Source organism: Kryptolebias marmoratus, linkage group LG21 (genome assembly GCF_001649575.2).
Source record: "Kryptolebias marmoratus isolate JLee-2015 linkage group LG21, ASM164957v2, whole genome shotgun sequence".
In the NCBI taxonomy this organism is placed as follows: Eukaryota; Metazoa; Chordata; class Actinopteri; order Cyprinodontiformes; family Rivulidae; genus Kryptolebias; species Kryptolebias marmoratus.
Genome location: NC_051450.1, coordinates 13700036 through 13723625, shown reverse-complemented (window position 1 = coordinate 13723625; position 23590 = coordinate 13700036). Strand labels below are relative to the sequence as shown.

Sequence of the window (23590 nt, the reverse complement as noted above, 5' to 3'; positions counted from 1 at the left end):
CATATTTAACACTGTTTTAATTATCAAATGATGCCAAGATTAACTGATATTCAATACAAAAATCAACAAACTTCTTATTCATTTCATTTTTTTGAGTACATTTCCTTTTTTGTTTCAAAGCACACTCAGAGAAGAAAGAAAACAAAGCAGATTTGAAATATTTTATGTTGGTGATAAGAAATGATTTCAGTATCAAATTATTTGTTTCTACAGATAATATATGTACAGGATAAATCTGCACCTGCTGACTTAACAAGGCAAGTAGGAGGTCGAAATGCAGCATCCAGCTTATTGGCATCAGCAGACCTTTTACTTTTACTGGGGCACGTGTCTTAGTATGAATCCACTGTGCCCCAGTGACATTTCAGAAACTTACTGCCCGTTCACAAAGCTATTTGCTCACACAGCTTGCAATTAAATTAATTTTCAAGCATTTAGGAGAATTATTTGCCCATTTTTAAGTTCATTTATGTAATCTTAGCCAGAGCAGAGTGACATGAAAATAGTCAGTTTGGCACAGGGGAGCGAAGAAAACTTTAGAAAGCGTTTGCTGCTGGTTTTAGAAAAAGAGGGCAGGGATTTCACAGTTATCCTCTCATTCAGTGATGTGTAAATAACTTCTCTAATCAAACATATTAGCCATAAAATCCTGTTGAGCAGATCTGGCACACTGAAGACACTCTGCCCCGGTGCCCCTGTATGGTTTTGTGTATAGCAACTACATATACCAGTATTATAACTGTCTGAACAATACAAGTCATTAAAAACAAAAGAGAGGAGAAGTTTGTAATCTAGTCCACTTATTCTGCCTGCAGAAACTAACACTTGCATCTGAAAAGAGCAGGAGATGATAATCAAGTCATATATCGTGCGCATTTAGAATTTGAGTTCATGTTCGAAGAACGCAAGCAGCAGAAGGCAGGTCCAACCCGTCAGGAGCCCAAGGTTCTGCAGGAGAAAGACGAGACACGGCCTGTCTGTCTTCACTCGACTCATCTCTGGAAGCTGATGGTGGAAAAAATATGAGAAGCAGTAAAACTTTCATCAGTTGGACTAAAAGATGGAACTTGAGTGGGGCATCTGCTCCAAGAAGTGCTTTTGTTTGTTAATATAAGGTAATAATAAGGAAGTCATCTTAAGCTGCCAAGAATTTCATTATCCAGGGTATTTGGTCATAAATTGCAGGTGAAAGTGTAATGGTCTATTATAATTTGGGAACTCAAGCCACAGTTATGACAGAGGGTAAATTAGGGAGTACAGTAAGGTATTGTTAATATATTTTAGTGAAGAGCTCAAATCCAAAGGTAATGTTACACCAGATCAGTGTTTTTTTTGTCTTCAGATTTGTTGACTGTCTTACAAAAATCACCAAGTTCTTCCTGTTAGGAGAATATCTTACCATTTCTACCATGGACAAATAGAGAAATATCCCTGCAGTCACAGAGAAGATCCACTGCTGCACTTCTGTCTCCGAGGAAACAAAAAGTCCAATGTAGAGGCCGATGAAGGCAGTCAGAGCGCTGAGGAAGTTCATCAGAGCAGCAGTTTTCACCGAGAGCCCAGAGCTGAGTAACACTGCAAAGTCCCCTAAAAGGCAAAGAAACGGCTTTATATTCTTAAAGCACCATGTTTCCTGGCCTCAGTCAATAAAAGAAAACAGAAAGATGATCTCTCACCCATCTCATGTGGGATCTCATGGCACAGAATGGCCACAGTGGTTGACATGCCAGTCTCAGCTGAAGAGGAGAAAGCCGCCCCGACAACCAGGCCATCGACAAAATTATGAAGACTGTCTCCCACAATTATCATTACAGCCAGCAGAGGAACCCCTTGTTCTGGACAACACAAAGAGAGCCTGTGTCAATGAAGTTCATCCTCAGACCGGGACGTTTGCTTTGTCTCTGGAGACGACTAATTACAAAGTCTGTGCAGCTCATTTCAAGTTGATTGTTTTTTTTGCATACTCTCATGTGGAGGGCTCGTCCTGTTTGTATGCTCAGGAGATATTTCTGTGCATTCTAAGTCATCCACTGCTCCCTGCAAAAAAAGAACAAATTCTTTGTTAAACATTGTTATACGTCATCAATAAAACAGCCTGGCAGTGAGTCGCTAATAATTTCAAAAACAGCTGAGCACAGCAGATAGAATCAACACCAGAAATATTTTAAAACAAGACTCCTGATTATCATGAGATCAAAATTCTCCAAAATAAGACCTGACAGCCTAAGTCAGTAAGACTTTAGCTCATGTTTGTCCACCAAAAAAGGGCTCGTTTATATATGCTTATAGAATGTAATAGCTATATTTCCAAAAATATGGCAGTTGTGGGTAATATATTTTAAATATTCACTCATGTGTTCTTTGTGTGTACATATTCTTGATGCAATAATTTCAAAATGCAACTAGCCTTTTAAACTTTATACAGACACCTCATTCAAGGCTATAAAACTAAAAAATGTCCACAGGTTATGATGATTTTATTTTAAAAAATGCTTTGAACCTATTGAGTTTTTTGAGTGTGGTCAACTTGTTTTTCAAAGATTCTAAAAGTTACAATAAAAGAAACAGCAAAACTACAATTCAAGACAGAGTGGCAACATGTACCCAACATGAGAATTACATCTAAAGATGATTTTATTTAACTTTTTTTTAATTAACTTTGACATTGGGTTGAGATCTAATTCTGTTTTCCAGGTATCAGCTATTGATAACAACTTTTGCATGCTGATTTAAATCTTAGCTGCTGCCTAATAAGCTGGATGACAGAGTTGACAAAATACCATATTTTTTAGAAAATAAAGGTCCATATCTAAGGGCCGTGTTTTCCATGTGAGGATTGTGCTCTTTGGGACCTGTCTGCAAAATGTTCTGGTTATCAAGTAGACATTCAATTGTGCATATATATATATAATACAATGCAAGCTTTGTGAAAAAAGTCATTTTGTTCATTCTCCAACATCCTACATGTTTTGTTTCTTTATTCCCTCCCACACCTCTCCACTTGTAAGGTTATATAACAATACTGCAGGAAGGATTAAAGTGAATTTCAGTATTCTTTAACATGGATTTTATCGGTTAATAGATATAAGCCTTTATATGATTGTTTTTTTTTTACCCCTGCAACTGATTTGTGTTTGTGTTCTGATGGTTTTCTAAAATTTCTAAGAACTGCCTTGTTCCCATCCCCCATTCTATCACAATAGAAATAAAGGGATTATGACAGGAATAAGGATTTTTCTGCCAAGAATCCTTAAGAAAATAACAGTTTAGCGAGAGCTGTGATAAGACTCACCAACTGGATGGTGGAAATGGACTTGACCCTCTGTGACTGACCGTTGCAGGTCAGCTCTAAGGGAAGGTCAGAGGAGTGACCCTGAAAACAAAGTAACATCACTGGACCATTGTTCCTTAATGTGCACTGTCATGACAAATGTGTTTGTTTTTGCAAAGCTCCCACAGTTTAACAGACAGATTAAAAACCTCAGCTGCAGTTTCAGCCTTTTTTCCCTGTGGTACATGTTTTTTTTTCAGTGTCAGTAAATTTGTAAAAGCTTAAAAGCAACTCTTACGTGAACATGAGATGGGACTAAACATGTAAAGGTTTTTTCAATGAGAAAAAATCCATAAATCCCAGCAATCAGGCACAGAATTTTCCACAGATGTTCCTTGTCTTCATTATAGAGTTCATCGTCATGACTGTGAGTGCCATCATGAAGACCAAGGATCTGCACAGGAAAGGAACACAGTCTTTTCCACCCTTAAGACAAGTGTTTGATTAGCTTTAGTGCTGCAGAGGTCTTGTACCTGTGGTATGAGGTGCAGGAGAGCATCTCCTGAAAGTGTTCCCACTGCTAGGCCCACAAACAGCTGCAGGACGAGTGTGTAGGTCTCCTGACAGCAGTTAAAAAACACCAGACAGATACCGAACATGGAGCTCACTGTGATAACCAAGACAGCAGCCGTGCTGTAGCCGTATTCTGCAGGAAGGAGGAACCTTTGAGTAAATGCTTTCCGTTCAAATCAGTGTTATAAACGGCAACAAATACCTGCTCAGCATTAACCACACAATTAAAGCCTTAATAACAGTGAGATTTGTCTGTATGCTTCTTCGAATGCTAGTTTTGTTGTTAGTTGTTTAGTCTGTCTCATCTGTGATGTTCAAAAATGCATTTGTTTTAATGAAATTAATAATGGCAACAAAAATAATATAAAAAGTGGAATAAAGAAAAATCTTAAAGGGTTTTAAAGAACAGCAACGTTTCTTGTCTTATCTTTAAATTACTTACTTTGTGACAAATGACTCATTTTTATTTATACACTTAAATTTTACCAAGAATTTAACTTTTAAATTCTACTTTCTAAACAAACCTATTTATTAAATCTTATCAACTGAGTTATAAACTATGGTTTATAGAGGAACAATTAGAAGATTGTCTTACTCTCTATAGCAGTTGGTGGAGACCCTCCTGCTTTTCGTTCTGCTGATCCACAGGCATCACATAGCAATTGCTGAATAATGGCAGGGCAAATTTGTCTAAAGTGCTTTTTGGAAATGGGCGAATGAGGGTCCAGAGCAAAAATATCCATCAGCTGATTGGCTGAAAAGCATACCTGGTTGGGTTCAAAGAGAAAAATTTAACCAAATGTTGAGACGAGCAGGAGGCCTTTGAACTCCAGGTTCAAATTACCTGTAAGTAGTTTGAAAGCACTCAACCACTCCTGTTTTTTTCCTCAAACATGTAAATATTCATCTCTGCCTCACCTGTTCCCATCCTCTCTCAGATTCATGGTTGCAGTTTTCCAGCGAATTCACAGACAGTTTCTGAGGGCTTCCTTTAATGCTTCTCTTCTTCCTGTTGTGATAGTGCTTTGTTCCTTCATGGCCTACTCCTAACTGATGAAGTAGCTCCTCCAAGTCTAAGCAGAAAAATGCTCAAAAAGTAGTACCAGTTTTGACCCATAAATTTTTGGCATCAAGACTTCCTCCTTCACCACGCTGCACAGTTAAAGTGATGTTAAAGACAGACAAAAATGATACTTTATGAGGGTTTATAGGTTTCATGAAGCTTTAGAACAAAACAAACTGCAATAGTTAAAAACTTATGGCTACACAGGTGCAGAGGTTTCGACATTGTTAGGGTTTAATGTCATATTGATTATTTTTATGAAGCCCAGTTGTATGGCAACACTTTGTCACCTGAGAGGCCAGAAGTACTCTTCAAAGATAGGTCTTACTAATAAATATACATCTAAGTATTTTATAATGTCTTCAAACAGGTTGCAGTCTGGTTTTGGAGTGGACCATTAAAGCATTTAGTTTTTTTTAGGGGGGCTTTGTCTTTTTTAAACCATTCTGTTGCAGATTTGCTACTGTATCCTCTTTGATGACCCAATTTCAGCCAAGCTTTAGTCATCAAACATTTGACTCTATACTTTGTTAAATAAAAGAGTTCATGGTTGATTTAGAGACTACGAGGTGCCCAGATCTGGTGGCTGTAGAAACAAGTCTAAATCACCATCTACCACTGTGCTTGACAACTGGTAGGAGGTATTTGTGCTCTGTTCGGTTTCTTCCAAAGTGGGACTGTGCAGCATGGCCAAACATCTCCTCTTTGGTCTTAACAAGTGTTTCTTTTTTTCAGATGCATCTCTGCAAGCATCAGCCAAGCAACCATGCTCTTTGTAACACGAAGCTTCTCCCCTGACAAACCTTCCAAACAAGTCACACTAGTTCGTCTCCTTTGTTATTTTAATCTAGTAAACTTTAACCTTTAATGTGCTAACTGAGGCCTATCGAGTCTGATGTATTGCTCTTGGATTTCATGCAGTAACCTGGACTGAATTTGTTGGGACATTCCCTCCTGAAACATTTAGAAGTTGTCTTGAATGGTTTCCACATTTGAATTATCTTTCTCTTCATATTCTTCTCTTCAATGATGGAGTTCATATTATTTGGATTTAATGAGCAATAACAATTGCTGATGTCTTTCTCTTTGCATTGTGTTAACTCACAAATGAATTGTCCAGACCACCAAACTGTCAAAACTTTCACTTTCAGAGAGGTGCTCACACTTGCTGATGATCAGTACATTTAATTACCAGCATCTGACTCCTAGTTACTCTCTGAAGCTATGTAACTTGACTGCAGACTGTATTTAAAAACATTTGTGACAAACACAAGATTTATTTTACTTACCAATAATCTGAAGATTGCTTGTACAATTTAGAGACTGAAAAATGTAATCTGTAAAGAAGGCAGGAGATGGGAGGTTTCTCTGTGTAAAACAGTGTCCCTGCAGGATATGGCTGATTATAGTTGCTGCAACTCTGGGCACAGCACCTGGATTTCCCTCTACATCAACTTCTTCTAAAAGGTGAGCTGAGTCAATACACTGTGGAAGCAAAAAAAAAAAGAAAAAAAAAGAAAAGTTTTCATGTGCATCTGCATGTTTGGATAGGATGCATCTGTCTGAAAACACTTCCTTACTGGCAAATCAAAGGAATCCTGGTCGGAGGGGTGGTAGTGCTGGTTAATGAGCTGCAGAATATTTTGTGTCTCGCTGTATGACAGGAAGTAATTATCCTCAGCTGGATGCAGATTGGTTAGGGCCAGAAGGTAGAACTCCAAGTTCCCAGATGAGGAGAAAAGGGATGAATGGGAGGTGATGTTCGAAACACACAGATCTTCCAAGTTAATTATGTAATACAACAGAACTGTTGAAATTCGCTGATAGTCTTCCTCACTGAGATAAATCCTATCATCATCCTCAAGCACAGAGAGGACAATGTTTGGTGTCAGGCACTATGAACAGAAGAACAAAACATAGAAATTAATCTAGGCAGGTTTTATTAAGAGAAAGTTGTAAAACAACAGTACTTAATTAGGATGTACGGAAAAAGTAGGTCACCTTGACAAAAAAGCTTATTTTGAGCCTGCAGTCAATGGAATGTGCTTCTTGGAAAAAAGGTTATGTTATGTTGTGAGTTTTATAACCAAGCCCTACTGACCTACTAACATATTTTAAAAGCTTAGGGAGTAGGTAAAACAATCAGTCATAAAAAGGAGCCTATGCAAGAAGTTACTTTAATCATTTCTAAATCTTAACACACGATCCTGTTGACAGCCAACCTAATCAAACAGGCAGTGTCGGTAAATCCTCTCTATTGATTTCAATTTGCCAAACCAAGGCATGTCTAAAGCCACTCAGTATGAATAGAGGTCAAGTGCTTAAGTCTCCACACATTCCAGCCATAATAAGTAAGTTTACGTGAATATGAGATCAAAACAATGCTAACTGTTCATGCAAAGTCTCCCTGTTGGGCCCATGGTATGAATAGTGTGGACCTTACTTTCTCACACATGTTCTGGGTCATGCCAGTCCTCTCTGCACAATGCACATCTCGGAGAAGTTTGGTAATCAGGTCGCTGGTTCTGTTCTTCTGGAGCCGAGACTTATCATCACTCCCCAGAGGTAGGTCCAACGTCCTGAGAGCCTCCTGGAGGTAGTCCTGGTCCCGCGCTTTGGTTTCTAGCACTCTCCCCAGCACAAAGAGATGCAGCAACAGCACCAAACATGGAGCAGTGTTCCTAAAGTGCATGTTCCTGTCAGCGCTGTCAGACTCTCTCAAGCTCCCAGGACTGACTAGGGGACTGAAACGCAGACGTGACAGTCAGAAAACACAAGCAAGAAAATCAAAAAGGAGATCCAAAGGAAAGTTAATGACAACAAAAAAACGGAAAGTTTCTAAAAGAGAAGGGCAGTGATTTGTTCTTGCCGAGGAAGGCAATAATAATAGGATGCCTGATCTGATGGAGAACAAGAAGGCTCAGCAGGCAACCCTTCCACAGAACCAGTCCTTACAGTACCTAATAGTCCGTCAAAGCCTGGGCCCCTCAGAGCACAACAAAAGGATTAGTGCAGGCAAGTGAGAAAGTACAGAGCAGAAAATTTGGGGGAATGAAGGTGGGTGGGGGGACTGCAGAGAAATTAATTAGTATTGAGAGAAACTGGGGGTAGGGAGAAGCTCTTATTTATGTATAGTAATGTGTTAGAATGCTGCTCTTTTAAAATGATGGGCAATCTCTGTACAGGAAGTGCTTACATTCTCTTTAGTTGATCTTTTTTTTTTATTGCAGAGGCCTGTAGGTTTGGTTTTGCATTGGGTTTTTTTTTGGCCTGTTGCCATTTTGTAGTTTATTTTACGATCCTATCTAGTATTGCTTCCACTTTCTATTGCAACTCTGTGTTATTTAGAAAATTTGTTTGTTTTGTTTTGATTTAGATCCCTTGGTTTTCTGCTCTAGGGAATGGTCTTTATTGCCATTACTTTCTCAACACTTATTTATGATCTTGTCCTCACGCCTTCCTTTGTGGGTCCATCTGTTGATCAACCCTGTGCTTCCTGCCCATCTTGTCGTGGACTCCCTCCTCTTGCCAAATTACTATGTTTTGAGATTTTTGAAAAACATTCAGTTATATTTTGATTTATGTACCTGACTTTGTTTTGCGGTACCTTGGGCTCAGTAAGCTTGATCTCCTGCCATTGTCTTGTATATATGACAAAAAATATAGTTTTTCAAACCATCATAAGTAATAAAATTCTGCTGAATTTTTATTCATCTGCTTCAATAAGACAAGAGCTTGTTTGAGTGAGTAAATGTGATATGGCCCTGTTCTCGAAACCTTCTCTTATTTATCACATACTCTGACTCATCAAGGATCAAACATGCAGCCAAACAGACTAAACTTGCTAGTATCGTTCCTCGTGGGATACCCCGCAGCCTGAATCAGCCCAGCAGCAACAAGAAAAAAACTTTGTTAAAATATTGTTATTTTGGAAACTGCAGCATCAGCTGATATAAAATAGCTGAGAAAGCTCAGCAGGTCAGTCAGGTGTGTACCGATCTCCCCTCTGCCTTCTCCTGGCGCTGGAACAAGGTTTGTTTTCCTCTGTAGCTGAGGGTTGACTTTATAGGAGAAACTAAACTTTCAGCACTTGTTTAAGGAGAATCCTGGAGCATTGGTGCTGTTAATAAAAACCCTCTTATGAAAAAAAAAGAGTTTAGTAAGCTAAGGATTAGCTGCAACAGCCTTGAAGTGCTGTGATTACTATACTTCATTTTCAGCAGTGAGGTGATTGGCATGGCAACCTTTTGTTAAAACCTACACAGAAGTTTGGCAACACAAAACTTCTATTTTATTCAGTGGTATTTGATGGTTTTAAACTACAAGACCTATTTCACACAGACTAGACAAAGCCTGAACATAATGTAAATATGGAAGATAAAACCTAAAATAAAATCTTTTTAAACAAGAATAAAAAGGCAACTCTGTTTAATTTATTTTTATTTATTTAATATCTATTTACAATATAAGAAAGAGGCTTATAACAATCCATAGAAAAGATAGATCTGTCAACTGAAACATATTCAACTGTCTTTATTTTGAACATGTAAATTATTTTGGTCACATTGATTAGCAAAAAAGAGAACGTTTTTACAGATTTTCCTAATAACATTATCACATTTAATTAACTTTTGTTTTTATACATATATATTATCTTGTGCGTATTTTACTAAGTGAGATGTCAGTGCTTGCATCAAGACTTCTAGTTTTCATAATCAAAATCTTTCAGCCAGTCTTCTGAAAATTATAAAACTACAGGAGAATTTCTCTGGGATCATTTTAGTGCTGATTGCCTCATATCACATATCTGTCTATGCTTGCTCATTCTGCTCTATGTTTTCCACCAGGCCTTTAGTGTCCACGGGGGCTCGGGTCGGATTGTTGAAGTATAATTTGTTGTCAAAGGTGCAGTCTCCAAGAACAGGCGTGGGCATTCGTATCCGTTTGCGGAAAAGCACGATGGCACCAAGTCCCACAATGGCAATTATAATCAGCAGCACAGACACAGTGATGCCAGCAGACCCATGTGACGCTTCCTGAATGACAGGAGCTAAGGAAGCAACACAAACAGAAGTTTTACAATAAAGCAACTTTAGCATAAAATGTAATGCAGTTCAGTTTTAAACAAATTTTATTGACTTACCAGCAGATGGAACCTTTTCTGTGGGTTTTATAACTAAAAAAAAGAATAAATCAAATACTCAGAGTAAGTAACTGATTGTTTAATTGAAAATGAAACAAACAAAAAAAAATCTGGCTTTACATACTTTTAGGGGTTTTGCAGATGTAAGACCTATATCTGCTGCAGGTGTTTGTGCTCCACTGTCCAGTGTCAGAATCGATGCTCACGCATAGGTCCAACTTCGGCATTCCTGTTTTCCAGTTGGTATAGTCCACAACGCTGTTATCAATCCACATCCACTCACCTGGAAGGGAAAGATATTACTTAACTGAGTAAAGCTAGACCAAAGAACAGTGAACCTTTGCTCCTAAAATGTATCTTTTCATTTAAGCAAAAGCTTTATTCTTCAAAACAGTAATAAACACTCTTAAAAACCATAAATGGTTGTTTAAACTTCATACGGTGATAGAGATGCAAGTTTTTTAGATTGTCAGAGTGAAGTTTACGTTTTATTGCAACCATTAAATACTGTAAGTATAAGTGATTCCGACTTCCTCAGTGACACAAATCTAATTTAAATCTAATTTGTTCAGACCTGTAAACTTTATAATAATATTGTTTCTAAAAATAAGTTTGAAATAAAACTTGTTAAAGAATGATGATAATCGGAAACACCTTTTTACTTGACACTTAATTCCTCCCTGTCATAAAATCTGTGACAGCCAGCCAGCTTTCAGTTCCCTCATATTATTTGAGATCAAGTATGCAACTGGTTTAGTATTCTCAAAGACACATAATCTGAATTTAAATTCAGTGTTCTTACCACTATGAGACTTGTAAAGACCAATCCAGAATGTTTTTGCACCGTCCTGCAGAAGTTCAAGGTTCTGTTGTATGAATACCTCCTCAGCAGGGTCTTGGATGCTCACTAAAGACGCACCTGACAACCCCAACGACACAAATTTACGGTCCATGCATAAAGAAATAAAAATGTGTCAAAAGTTAGAGAAGTTCTTCAATAACTTACCCATTTTCAGACAATCAACTGAGGCTTGGGCCCAGTTGTCCACCATTGAGCTTAAGAAAGAATAACAGTGGCCTCTGAAAGGTATCCATGGTCTTTGTTTCTTTGACTCTGGACAGTTGCCAGGTAGCTGTGGTGGCTCAGTAGGAGCTACCTCTGGGGGGAAAAAAGCAACACATTCCATCCTGGTGTTATAAACTGTTAGTGAACCATGCTCAGTGTTCCTTTAAAAAGTGCAAGAAAAAAACAGAGAGATAGAGACTGCCTAACCTGGAGACCTTTTGCAAATAGAATAGTAAGTAGTGGTGCACGGTGCTATCTTCCATGTGTGGTCCACATCTATATACACACAGCCATAGTTGCTTTTTGGCTCATTGTTGCCCCATTTGGTGTAGGAGAGAAGCCAGTTGTCAACCCACTTGAAGCGACCCCCCGTCTGGAAATAATGTATATAAATAATATTTGTTTGCCCTTGTTTAAAATAAATTCTAAAGCTGTGCTTGGAGCTGCATTATTCAAAAACAGGTGGACCCTTACCACATTGCTGTTGAGGCCAATCCAAATAGGCTCTTTGTGCTTGGAAATCTGCAAGGTGATGTATGCCTGGATTACAGGGTTGAGGATACTGGCCAGATCGGCATCATCCGCCTGACACTGTCTCCGGGCCTCATCCCACCTCATCTTCTGGGTCACCACTTTGTAGGAGTCATTGCCAACCTTGTAAAAGGCCTTTGGTGAAACAGTGGTGGGTTGGACTGAAATCTGCGGGTCTGAATAAACAAGATTAATAAGTTATTGCTTGACAAAGGTGTTTAGTTGAGACCTGAAAATAACAAATGGTTTTCTCACGGTGACTCTTTGGTTAAGGTGCTTTTTGTCCTCATGTTGCACTTTCAGCAGTACAGTTCACCACCACCCAAGTTAGGCTTTTTTATGTAAAAACCTAAATGCCTTTAGCTGATTTCAGTCTGGTTCAGTCCCAAAACTTGACTGCTATTTCTGTTTATTTATTTATTTTAGGTAATTGAATCCATTTTCTACTTTAAAGACACATTTATTTTAGTTTTTCGCTTGATGCTTTTATTTTTTTTATCTTTATGGTCTACTTTTAAATTATATTATTTTTCTTCTTGTTTAAGTGATTCTAGATTTCTATTTTCAGGCTGATCTGAAAGAAAGATTACACTGGCTGGTTGGTTGATTGGATTCCTTCAATTGTGTGTTTGTTCATTCACACCTTGAAGGAATGTTTTGAAATACCAGAATGCTAAACTGTTGAATGAAACAGTTTTGTGTCATATTTACTTTTTTCATCCAGAGCAAAACTGCCTAACATAGTCATTCCACATGTTTTGTCTGGGCTTGCACTTGATGTTTCTTTGAGCAAGATAATGTTTTATGTTACTCACCAATGTTCTTTTTACAGATAAAGCCACGGTTTGCACCACAGTCCTCCACCTTCCACTGTCCTTTCAGCTTCTTGGGGCTGCCTACCATGATCACACAGTCAAACACCTGTCAGAAAGAACAAGGTTTGTTAGTTTTTAGTTTTATCTATTTGTTTTTAAATAAAAACTTTATAAATTTGAGCGGTAAACTTGATTTAGCATTTACAGATTAGTTGCTTCAATAAGATTTTGAGCTTGTGAGAGCCATAGATGTGTGAAAAGAGAGGATACAGTAAAGATAACCTCAGCATTGAAATAACGCCCATCAGGAGATGTTACAGGGTGCCCTTTGGCCCAGTTGGTGTATGAGATGCCTTTTCCGTCTGTCCAAACAAAATGCATCTCCCAGTTGACATCATTCATTCCGATCCACAGGTCATCGCTGTAGTGAAACATCTGGGTCGTTAGGAATGCTAGAAAAGAAGCAACAGGATTTCTTAACTCATGTGAAACTTAAACCAATTTAAACAAACACAACTATTGTAATCTTGATTATGATTAATGTGTAGGAACATTGCTGACCTTGCTCCTTCTCGTTGACTATGGACACCAGATTCCCTCCCTCTTGTCTACAGTATGTCCTGGCATCCTCCCATGTTTTCTTGTCTTTGCTCGTCAAAAATTTGTAGCACTGTATTAACAAAACAAACCTTGCTGCATCGGTTTCCAGTGTCCAAAAATGTGGTCAGGGTATATAAGAAACATTTGCTGAGTAAATATTAGAGTTGAGACTGATCGGACTGTTCTTTGATTATAATGTCACTGGAGAATAAAAAATATCAGTCTTAAGTCACTAAACCAGAATCTTTGATGTTAATGATTATATGAAGCTGATTTTATAATAGACGTTTACTGCCAAAATCAGTTGTTTTAGTTTAAATCCAGGAAAAAAACTGCACAGCAGACACTGCTGAAAAAAACCCCACAATATTGGCAGATAATTAAATTCAGATATTGGGATCTGATTGGAACCCAAAAAAGTGGATCAGTACTTTTCTGGTAAGTAAACCTAGAAGTTTGGAGGCATGAAAAATCATTTCTCCCAAGTCTATGCACATTAGACTTAGTGTTGGGCTTTGCTGTCTTCTTTTATTCAAGATTACCTTTCCTTGGAAGGCAAGCCACTCAGGTGCACATCCTCCTTTAGGAACCATTGTTGGAGCCATTGTTGTATTGATAAAATTGCTGGTTCTTTTGCAGATGGAGGGAAGCTCAAGACCACAATTAATGTCATTCCAATACCCTAAATATGCAGAATTTACAGAGGGAATTGACAAAGGGAAATATTTAGTTAATATTTACTCAACCAGTATGTTATAGAATGTTTCTGAATTAGACTCACCCATGCCCTTGTAGATTGTCACACAATTTTCATCATTGTTTGCAAAGTTGGGTTCATTGTTTTCCCATGCAGTGTAAGTTACAGGTGTCCCATCCAACCAGCTAAAAAGAGTTAGATAAATATATTTAAGATTTTAGCATTTACATAGACTTGAATTAGCCTACAAACATATTGCCAGCATTCTGAGTGTTTTGCATTAAAACTGTAGATTAATTTACCTAAAAGATTTATCCAAATTCACTGTCAAGCCAATGTAGTACTGGGCTGCAGAACCTTTTGCTATCTGTGAGAAAAGAAACACAAGAGAGACTTTATCAAAACTCAATGTTTACCGTTTGTAGCAGCAGACTTGGGTGTCTGAAAAGATGCACCACTGTGGTCATTTTGACCTCCAACGTTTGGTTATAAAATCTATTTCTCACTTGTTTCCAGAGGAACTTCCTTTCACTCTCCCCTGTTATGACTGCAAGTTCACCAAAGTTTTTCTTGCAGTAGGCTCTGGCAGCTTCCATCGGTAAGTTGTCAGCGTTGATGTAGTAATGACTGTCATTGTATATGAGCCATCCATCTTCTGTGGTGTTGAATACTGTGTAGAAAACAAAGCTGTCAGGAGTCTGCAGTCAGTTGCCTGCTGCTGTACTTGTGCATGTAGCAGCAATTTGAGTCAAATACTACCATCAACATGTTAACAAGCTGTTCACCATCTCTATTTAACGTGTTAGCTTGCATTCTTTGGCAAGTGTTTAGGGTCTGAAGCGGAAAACACATGGTACAAAAAAGCCAAAAATAGGGTGACATTTTAGTTGCAGCAAGCTATTTTGTTGTTTATTGCTGTTTTGTGGAATGCTGAAGTTTGCTTGTGTTCTGGCTTGTGCAAGACATTGTTTTTAATTTGCTTTGTGAAATGTGGCCCAGATTTGTGAAATTTTTGTCATATTTTCTAGAGCTGTACTATGTCAGGAAAACAAACAATTGCAATATTAATGTTGAATGTTTCTCATTTTCCTCACGCTTTTCTTTTCCTACTGTCATTACGATAATGACAACACGTTTTAGTCCTGCTTTAGCATTTAGTGTCAGAATTTCAGTTTTGTTCTTCTCTACCAGCTTGGGCTTTCAAGACAGTGGTGATGCCAAATTGGCGTCTTGTTTGGGTCTGCAAAGAATTGCAATACTTTGCAAAATTGATATTGAAACAGCAATAATATTTTGTTATATTCTGCAGCCCTAATGCCTTCTGTTTTTGTTGTTATGCTAGTGAATTAATTTGTGTTGCTTCTGCTTGTTTTGCCCACTAGAGTCTATATTCATAATACAAAAACATTATAAAGAATATTTAAAGTTTTTATTAACATTCTTAGTATAATTATTGCATTTATTACTGCATTTTTAGTACCATTATACTGCAACAACTAATTTCCTGTGTTTTTTTCCTATTAATTAAGTATTTTTTAAGTAGTTTGTGTCTCAATTTTCAATTTAAAAAACAGGAATAATCTTTGGACAGAATGCTGAAACAAGAAAAAAAAAAAAAAAGCCACTGCTTAAACATACCTTCGACAATAAACGCAGGCTCAGGTTTGGGAGTCACACCTGAAAATTAAAAAAAACATCATCATTAGAGATCTAAACTGAAGGTAAGAGTATATCCTCACCACTCAGAGTGAACCTTCACCTTTGCGGATCTGGCAGATCCAGTCGTTATAGATCTCACAGTGCCGATCGTTCCAGTGCCGTCCGTAGTAAAACTGGATTTCTGCACAGTGTTCGTTGTCATTGTAGTTGTTTGGTTCTCCGTAGCCCCAGTTCTCAAAGTCAAACTGGGTTAGAGGTTTTGGAAAAGCACATAATTAGGCCATGCTTTCTAATAGCAGGAAGCTAATCTTGTGATTGCACTGAGGATGCTACATACAGGTGAGTCGTCACTCCAAACATAACCTTCGTTGGTACCCTTTAGTCTGAGGCCGATCCAGGCATCAGACCCATAAGCTCTTAAAAAGAGCAGAAACCAAAAGATTACTGATGATCCCTTGCAGTGCCTGACATGAGCTCTGACATGTGTGAGATGGTAGTACAAGCTAGCATACTGTAAATTTTCCAGGTCTTGCATACTGTGTATGCTCATCAGGTCTCCACCTATGGCCTTGCAGAAGTCCTGCGCTTCCTTCCAGTTCTTCTTGTGTTCTTTCATTTTCTTGTAAAGCTTTTTAACACATAAAAAAAAGAGATATTTTTAGATGGCAATTTTTTCAAAACAGCGCTAATTTCGCAAGTAACTTTAGTTTGTTCCCCTACTTTGAAGCAAACATTCCTTTTGGCGGCGGGGGTCCATCCGGATGCACAGCTCAGGGCTGGGGTGGTTGGGGGAACTGTGGTCATCGGCACACCCTCCGCCAGCTTCTTGCAGATGTACTTCTCTTTGCTGCTACAACTGATAACGTCCCATAAGCCAGCAAAAATCCCAGTTGTCATGGCAACACATCCCTGTTTTCTGTCTTTTATCAAACACATCCAGATAGAAAAGAGAAAAAAAAAAACAAACATAAAAATTTTAACCAATTAAGGAAACAGTTGTGGAAGGAATGATACATTTTAGGTCAATAAAAGGCAGTCAGTTCTAAAACCAAAATAGATATGCAATTCAAACATAAATAGCACATAACCAGTAGCTTTTTGTTAAAGATAAAGAAAATCTTGATTATAACAACAACAATAATAATACATTTAGTTTATAGGTGCCTTTTAAAACTCCCAAGGGCACCTTATAGTTACAAACAGACCAATAGAATTTCATAAATCAGCTAAAGAGAAGGACATTGGCTCTACCTGGCATGCCCACATTGAAATGAGTGAAGGTGACCTTTCTTGTTGTTGTCCACTTTAAAGTTTGTCTGTCTTCCGTGTTGGACAAACCTGTCCAAAAATACTTCTCTGGTCTCAGTCCCACCAAACTGACGAGAAAGGCATTCTCATATCTGAATGAAAATGTGAAGATTGTACATGATTTCAGAACAAGGCCTCAGGCGGTTGTCACTTTTAGAATTTTAATGTAAAAAAAAAATAGAAAAAATTTTAACACTTGTTTAAATTTAATCTTACCCAAATCTTGAGGCATACAATAAGATAATTACAAGATAAATATTGGTCGATACCTATCAGCCACATCCAGAAGGTTAGCTCCAGCTTCTGTGCATGCTCGATTTGCCTCTTCAAAAGTTTTTTTTTCAGCTCCAATGTTGTAGCAGTATGAGCCAAATCTGACAGAGCCCTGAAAAACAAACACACCGTGATGTACTAAAGCTGATTGTGTGTTTTATAATCCGGTGTTATTAACAGGAAAGCACAAAACTCACAAGCTTGCACCCTGGGTTGACCTCCACTTGGGTACCTTCAGATGGTTTAGTGGAGCCTTTCTTCTTACAGATAAACCCATACGTCCTTTCACACATGTGATCTGCCCACATTCCATCCTGTAGGAGAGGTTTACAGAGTATTGGAAGCCATAAATAAGTTGTACTTTTACATTAGGATAGTAATGGTTGTTACCTTTCCCCGAATGAGGACACAGTCCTCCTGGTGGTTGATAGCATGGGACGGCTCATCGCTCTGCCACTGGGTAAAGGTGACATGGGAGTGATCAGACCATTCAAACAGCATCTGGTTCCTCTGATCATTCAGGCCAATCCAGAGCACATCTGTCTGTGCTGAGGTGGGAAATACACAGATAAAGATGAAAAAATTGTAGCTATAGTTTGATCTCTTCTTTGATTAGTCTTCTTTTTTTAAAATTTGGCTTTAATCAATGATGTATGAAACCAGTGCAAATTAATCGCTTAAATGGAAACTTATTGCTTTAATCTGCAGCCCCCCTGCTTCACTTTTAGGCTAAGAAGCTTCTAATACATATAATAAACAGCTGTGGACAAAACGCGGAAATTAAAAGCCAGGTTCTGTTCAGCATTTTACAAAAGAGATGCTAGTTCCAAATGTTTCAGGCAAAAACAGAGTTTAGTTTCTTATTCAATAACAATAAAACAAAGAGTGATGTGTTACACAGCTGGTTTTTGTGTCAACAAATCTTTAGTACCTGTTAATAATCACTAATAATCTCGTAGTATGCATGTTCAACCTGGCGATTTACAAAAGTACCAGAAAAAAATCCAGACTTCTCTATTCTGGCAAGGTGTTTTAGGCAGTTTGTTGAATGTTTCTTACAGAGTAACTCTCCTTGATGTAACGTTGAGAAAGATCCCTGAAACACAATACTTTTTGACCTGTTTAGTTAGCCTAAGAGGTACAAAGCGGAAAATTCTCTAGGAGTAAAAAGTATGCAATTTCAACATTTTTGATAAACCAAGACAATCTGTTTTTCATTATTCAGATTTAGAATAATACAAGAGTTTATGAGAGCATAAATCAGTGGTGCTGTGTATTTTTGTGAAAATATGTGCACTCACTGTATCCAGACTGAGATATAATGAAGCTCTGCTCCTCTATATTGTGTATGCTGGCCAAATCTGCTCCCTCCTTGCGGCACGCAGACAAAGCATCCTTCCACATCTTTTTACTCCTGTCCAGGTAGTAACAGTTTCCTTCATAAGGAACCCAATGACTGGGGCAAAAGCTGGGCCCTTTATCTGCACATAAAAACATAAGGAACTAACCAAACATACAGCTATAGGTTTAAACTATAAAAAGTTGTGAAAGCCTTGAAATTAATTCACATTAAGTTAAATGGGTATGTTTACTTGGTGGTGGAGGCAGACTGGTCGAGTTTCCTTTTCGACAAATATAACCAAGTTTTTTGTTGCAGGTGCTGCTTTCCCATTTCGATGCTTTTGCAGTATTTAGAGCTGCACAAGTGAATCCAGGCTCTGAGGAGGGATGACCTGTTGGGTTCATTTATATTAAATCAGAAACCCACAGCTTTCATTTCTCCAGTGGTAATTAAACGTATCATAAAAGGATTTCAACACTAACCAGGAGCCCAGTTTAGAAATCTGAATGGGTTTCCGTTGCTCCACTGCCATCCGCTCTTAAAGCCCAAACTGTTCAGCCCAATCCACAGAGAATTTCCCAAACGACTTGTCAGCCCTGTGTCAACACATCAATTAAAAGTCCAGTATTATTCAGAAGCACCATAAGTAACATTATGTGGTGCAGGCAGAAGGTTAGCGTCATACCTGAAATGTACGACTGTTCATGTAGCTCCATGATGCTGAGGAGGTCAGCTTCCTGCTGCTGGCAGCTCATCCTGGCCTGATGCCACGTCAGCGCTGCCTGTGTGTTCTCCTGATACTGAACCCCTGTGACTGGGTCTGTGTCCCAACCAAACGATGCTAAATTATGAAAATATGGAACATATGGAAAATACACAAGTGTGCAGGTTAAAAACAATGGGAAAAACTTTACATCTGCTGATAAATGTATCATGGATCCTACTTGAGAACAAATAAGGACAAGAAGAAAATAGATCAAGTGTGGAGACTGATAAACATTTTTTGAGGGAAGGACAAGGAAAGAAAGGGTAAACCAGACCTTATAATGAAACAACAGAAGACAATATAAGAATCTGTGTGCCTGAATGAATGTTGATTATTGTAGTTATAAGCTGATGTAGTAGCTGCATGAGTTTGAACAAGTGTGTTACTCACACATACCTCCAGTTGTACAAAAGCCCCACTTCCTGTCTTTGTCGTAATCTCTTGTTGTTGCACACCACAGCTGTTTGTCTGAGCGCCCTTCCTTTGTGCATTCAGTGTACCATTTGTTAAGGAACTTAAATGGGAATTGACAAGGTGCGCCGAACGCATTGCCACCTAGTGAGAAAATCTCTGAGGAGACATAAAGGGTAAATTCGTAGATGGTAAGATCAGAATTTGTTGTTCTGTTATAGATTATTATATAACTTTGCTTCCATTTGGTTTCAGTGTAATTTCCTAACTCTGGACAAGAAGAGATCACCAACAAATCCAGCCTGCAGATCTTGGCTGATAAAAGTTAAAGGTGTTGGTTTCATTCTGTGCCTTTATCAGGCATGTTTCAGTGCATAAAGAATACATTCTGACAGGTTTAAATCTAACAACAGCTAACCAAAAGTACAGAATGTACATGTATCTGTGCTTACAAATTGTTAAAGTGTTGGTTCTACTGCTGGATGGCTGTAAATACAAAGTGTTTTGAACCCTTACACTCTTTAAACTCCAGTAGTCAAGACTGGAAGTTAGTGAATCCAGTTGTACCTGATGTCCGTGATACATGGATGGTTGGACCATTCGGGTCAATAAAATCTCAACAGGTTAAGTTCATTTAAAATTTTAATAAGATTTTGAGCTCCGATACAAATGATATGTTTTTATCAGCTGCCTTACCATCTAATGGGAAACAAAAAACAAACCAAGTAAGTAAGTAAGTAAAGCATTATTTACTTAATTGAAAACCACAAAGAAAATTTCCCCACAATGTTTCCTTTCTTGTAGTTCCTGTGTAGTTTTGTTTTATTTTTTTAAACATTATTTTCACTGTCGTGTGGCCACATTTCAAGGATTGGACATGTAGAGACCACATTTATTTTGAAAAGTTTGGACCATTCTATGAACTTGTTCATGCTCTTTTAGAAAGCATGTTTGGAGCACCGTTAATCGTGCAGATCAGCCGTGGTCTTCGACAGCAATTGAGCAAAAATGACAAAAAGAAAAACAGCTTTATCTTCAGATTACACTAAAACTGCATTTAAAACCAGATTTGTTCCACAAAGTAAACACAAGAAAGATGGACTTAAAGTCTCAACAAATTTGTGACATCACCCCAGAAAAATCCTTATAACATTTAGAAACGAGGGACCAAAATGACGTTTAAAGTATGCACACCACAGTTAATTTGATGATGCACTTATTTTGTAAAAGGGGAAATGCACACTGACAAAAAAAAATCACAAGTTTAATTTGAGAAACTTTAGATCCCCTACTTGAAGGAAGAAGTTGCTACTTTACATTTAGATGCAGACGCTTACTGCTCTGAGCAGGCTCAGTTACTTAGTTGTTGACCTGAGGGATGTATGCCTCCAAAAGTTATTTTTACAGTCCTGCTAAAGTTGTTATTTGGTCACGTGTCACCAATATTAAAAACTGCTTATATTTTAAGTATTTAAGTTATATAAAGAATATAATTGTAATTTGTTGTTGTTCGCCATATTTTTATCTGTACAACAGTCCCTTAGATACCTTAAAATAATGTTGAAACCTTGTAACATTTCCAGGAGTTCCTAGAAATCTTCCAGTTTATCCACCACTGCAGATAATATTAATGTGCAGACTCAAAAGTCCTACCTTTATACCCCTTCGAACAAAGGTCCCCCTGAGTGCCAAATATCCTCCAGTGACTCCATATCCCCGAGCCTTTGTAGATCATTACGTTCTTTTCTTTGAAGTTGCCCCAGTTTAGGTGCAGGTCCTGGTCTTTAAGACCAAAGAGGGTCTCATTTTTACATTGCCAGTGCTGAAGAACACTGTTCTCATCGCATTCGAAAGGGAGCACCTTCACCCAGTCTTTTATCTCTGTGGCGCCCAGACACAACTTGAGGGACAAACTAAGGAGACGAAATTCAGAGGCCCATCGAAACTGCTGATTCTTGGCTTGGGGATCACATCGAGCCAGCGTTACAAATGTGGCGCTCTCTACCTTAATACACTTGTTGTGGTCCTGGTTGAAGATGAGGAAGATGCCACTGTCTGAAGAATAAAAGAATAAAATCAGTGCTATCAAAGTCAAACATGGAAATCTGAAATGTGACTGGATCTTACCTATATCTGCAGTGATGCAGAGGACCTTCAGGAGACAAAGAACCACTGCAAGCTTTGACCAAGGTATCATCCTCAGCATGCTGTTTGGGTTCAAGGGTGGGTGCAGCCGCAGGACAGGTTTCCAGTCATGAGAGTAGAGATCTGGTGTGTGCAAAGGTGCTTGACAGGGAGCAACAATGACTCAGAGCCAACTTTTTCCTCTCCTCTTAATCACAGTGATGAATATCCTGTCACATGGGTAGTGAAGGTTGGTCAGATATCTGTGGCTTCCATGAGCTTTCACTACTTTTTTTTGGCAATGGAGAGGAGGAAGTATAGGATTTCACTGCCAAACAAGAAAATAATTGTCAGCTTGCAGTATTTGGTGGGGAAACATTTCCAAAGAAAAAGAAAGACTGTATAATGAAATTCAACATTAATTTACATTTAGAAGTGATCATTTTAGTTTGAAAAAGAATTGTAGTCATTCATCCACTGGTGGGAGGTAAACCCAGACAGCAGATGCCATTCATCAAGAAGATTTTCTAATTTATGTCGAGGAATGAATTAAGAGATTAACTAAATTTTGCTGATCAAATAGGTTTTTGTTTTTGTTTTTTTTACAGGACCCACTCTCAAAGTTTCATTAGTTTTAATAAAAGATTCAAGTCAGTAGACAGAGAGCGGGAGGAGATCCTGCTTCCTGCTGGGGGAAGTGAGACATGACCTGAACACTGTGACCCTATTACTCCAGAAATGCCCTGAAATGCTGGAACATAGATATAGTACCGTGAAAGGCTGGCTACGTGTTTGTAGAAAACTTGTGCTCTGTTTGGCATAAGACTTAATTAAAGTTCCAGGGGTTTTTTTTTTGTTTGTTTTTTTTTTGTTTTTTTGCTGTCTGTGTTCAGAAGAAAAGCAGAAGTAATCTCCACTGTCTTTTCATGAATCTGTTTATCTTGTCCAGATGAGTGTTAGTGGGATTTAGCAGAGTTGTTTGAAGAAGTTATACGTTCTGGTTGATATTGATTTGATATAAACATAGTGATGTCAGGAGATTAGCCATTAGATCCAGGTACCAGGAACTTACTCTTTAAATGATCTGTGTGGCTCATTATTCTGTGATTAGGCTGTTTTGTGGTCTCTATAGCACTGCTGTACTGGTCCATGGTTGTCATTTTTACTGCAGTCGATACAGAGGTTGAGGGAGCTGAGTTTCAGACTTCTCCTCTCCACCTCCATCATCTGCTTACTGTTGCGCTCAGAGATGTGCTGCAGATGTAGGACACTCGAGTTATGCAGCACAACTTTCTTATCTGCCTGTAGCAACAAATGTTTGCTCATTAAGTTTAATAATGATTTGAATTGAATGAATTTTGCTTTGTATGTAATTGCCGCCATAAAGAATGCATTTGAACCCATTTTCATTCTAAGGAATGAAAAAGAGCGAGAGAAAGTGGAAGTATAGACTGTGTAGGTTATTATTAGACGGATACCAGGTTTTTTAGGTGGATACCATCTTCATCTCTTAGCACATTACTTTTTCTGCCATCATCTGTTCCCTGTTTCAGTTCCCCACTATGATAGGAAGTCTATATTTTCCACTGATTGTTTCAGTTTGGTCTTAATTCCCAGCAACAAATCTCAGCCTAATTTTAGCATATATATATATATATATATATATATATATATATATATATATATATATANATGGCCTTTTCCATTTTTTCAAAGTGAGAGTGGCTGCTGTATTTTTGTGTGCTGGCATTTTTGATCTCCCTAAAGATCAATCTGTTAAAACTGAAAGCCCTGTGTTTATACTATCTTTAATTTATTTTCTGTCAAATTTAAAGACCTAAGGCTCACAGACATATTTGGTGCTTTAAAAATAAAATTTTAAAAAGTCATACATAAAAAAAAAAAATTATTGTGACCTGCTGTATGCACACTTAGAAAACTGTCATTA

General features: G+C 38.1%; 2 protein-coding genes across 2 annotated transcripts; both read right to left on the bottom strand.

The window, feature by feature from the left end:
- Nucleotides 1-147: 147 nt before the first annotated feature.
- Nucleotides 148-7882, bottom strand: LOC108230322 (zinc transporter ZIP12). The gene is made up of 12 exons (XM_017406408.3): nt 7351-7882; nt 6488-6802; nt 6197-6392; nt 4763-4917; nt 4440-4611; nt 3805-3977; nt 3570-3725; nt 3293-3373; nt 1965-2037; nt 1677-1835; nt 1400-1587; nt 148-1005 (listed from the first exon to the last, which is right to left on the bottom strand). Exons 1-12 carry the CDS (start codon nt 7597-7599, stop codon nt 877-879), a joined length of 2046 nt encoding a protein of 681 aa, XP_017261897.1. The 5' UTR covers nt 7600-7882; the 3' UTR covers nt 148-876.
- A 1464-nt stretch (nt 7883-9346) lies between these two features.
- On the bottom strand, nt 9347-21834 carry mrc1a (mannose receptor, C type 1a). The gene is made up of 30 exons (XM_017406814.3): nt 21646-21834; nt 21172-21573; nt 19504-19677; nt 19027-19182; nt 18824-18937; nt 18592-18732; nt 18301-18480; nt 17390-17547; nt 17197-17313; nt 16996-17111; nt 16670-16818; nt 16139-16338; nt 15931-16046; nt 15756-15834; nt 15519-15663; nt 15398-15436; nt 14266-14429; nt 14062-14126; nt 13844-13944; nt 13605-13744; nt 13024-13132; nt 12745-12914; nt 12463-12568; nt 11591-11823; nt 11324-11489; nt 11057-11209; nt 10853-10969; nt 10175-10333; nt 10051-10083; nt 9347-9957 (listed from the first exon to the last, which is right to left on the bottom strand). The coding sequence occupies exons 1-30, from the start codon at nt 21722-21724 to the stop codon at nt 9719-9721; spliced, it is 4320 nt and encodes a 1439-aa protein (XP_017262303.1). The 5' UTR covers nt 21725-21834; the 3' UTR covers nt 9347-9718.
- Between the last annotated feature and the right edge of the window lie 1756 nt (nt 21835-23590).

Bases quoted from the DNA above. Each gene is read 5' to 3' on its own strand.
- mrc1a (XM_017406814.3), bottom strand. From the start codon at position 21,724: ATGCTGAGGATGATACCTTGGTCAAAGCTTGCAGTGGTTCTTTGTCTC. The intron at 16,339-16,669 runs GTAGAGCCAATG...GTTTGATAAAAG, and splicing joins TTTCAATGTGGGCATGCCAG to ACAGAAAACAGGGATGTGTT. The intron at 11,210-11,323 runs GTTAGGCAGTCT...TTTTCCCCCCAG, and splicing joins TATTTGCAAAAGGTCTCCAG to AGGTAGCTCCTACTGAGCCA.
- LOC108230322 (XM_017406408.3), bottom strand. From the start codon at position 7,599: ATGCACTTTAGGAACACTGCTCCATGTTTGGTGCTGTTGCTGCATCTC. The intron at 1,836-1,964 runs GTATGCAAAAAA...TGTGTTGTCCAG, and splicing joins GACGAGCCCTCCACATGAGA to AACAAGGGGTTCCTCTGCTG. The intron at 1,588-1,676 runs GTGAGAGATCAT...TTTGCCTTTTAG, and splicing joins TGAGATCCCACATGAGATGG to GGGACTTTGCAGTGTTACTC.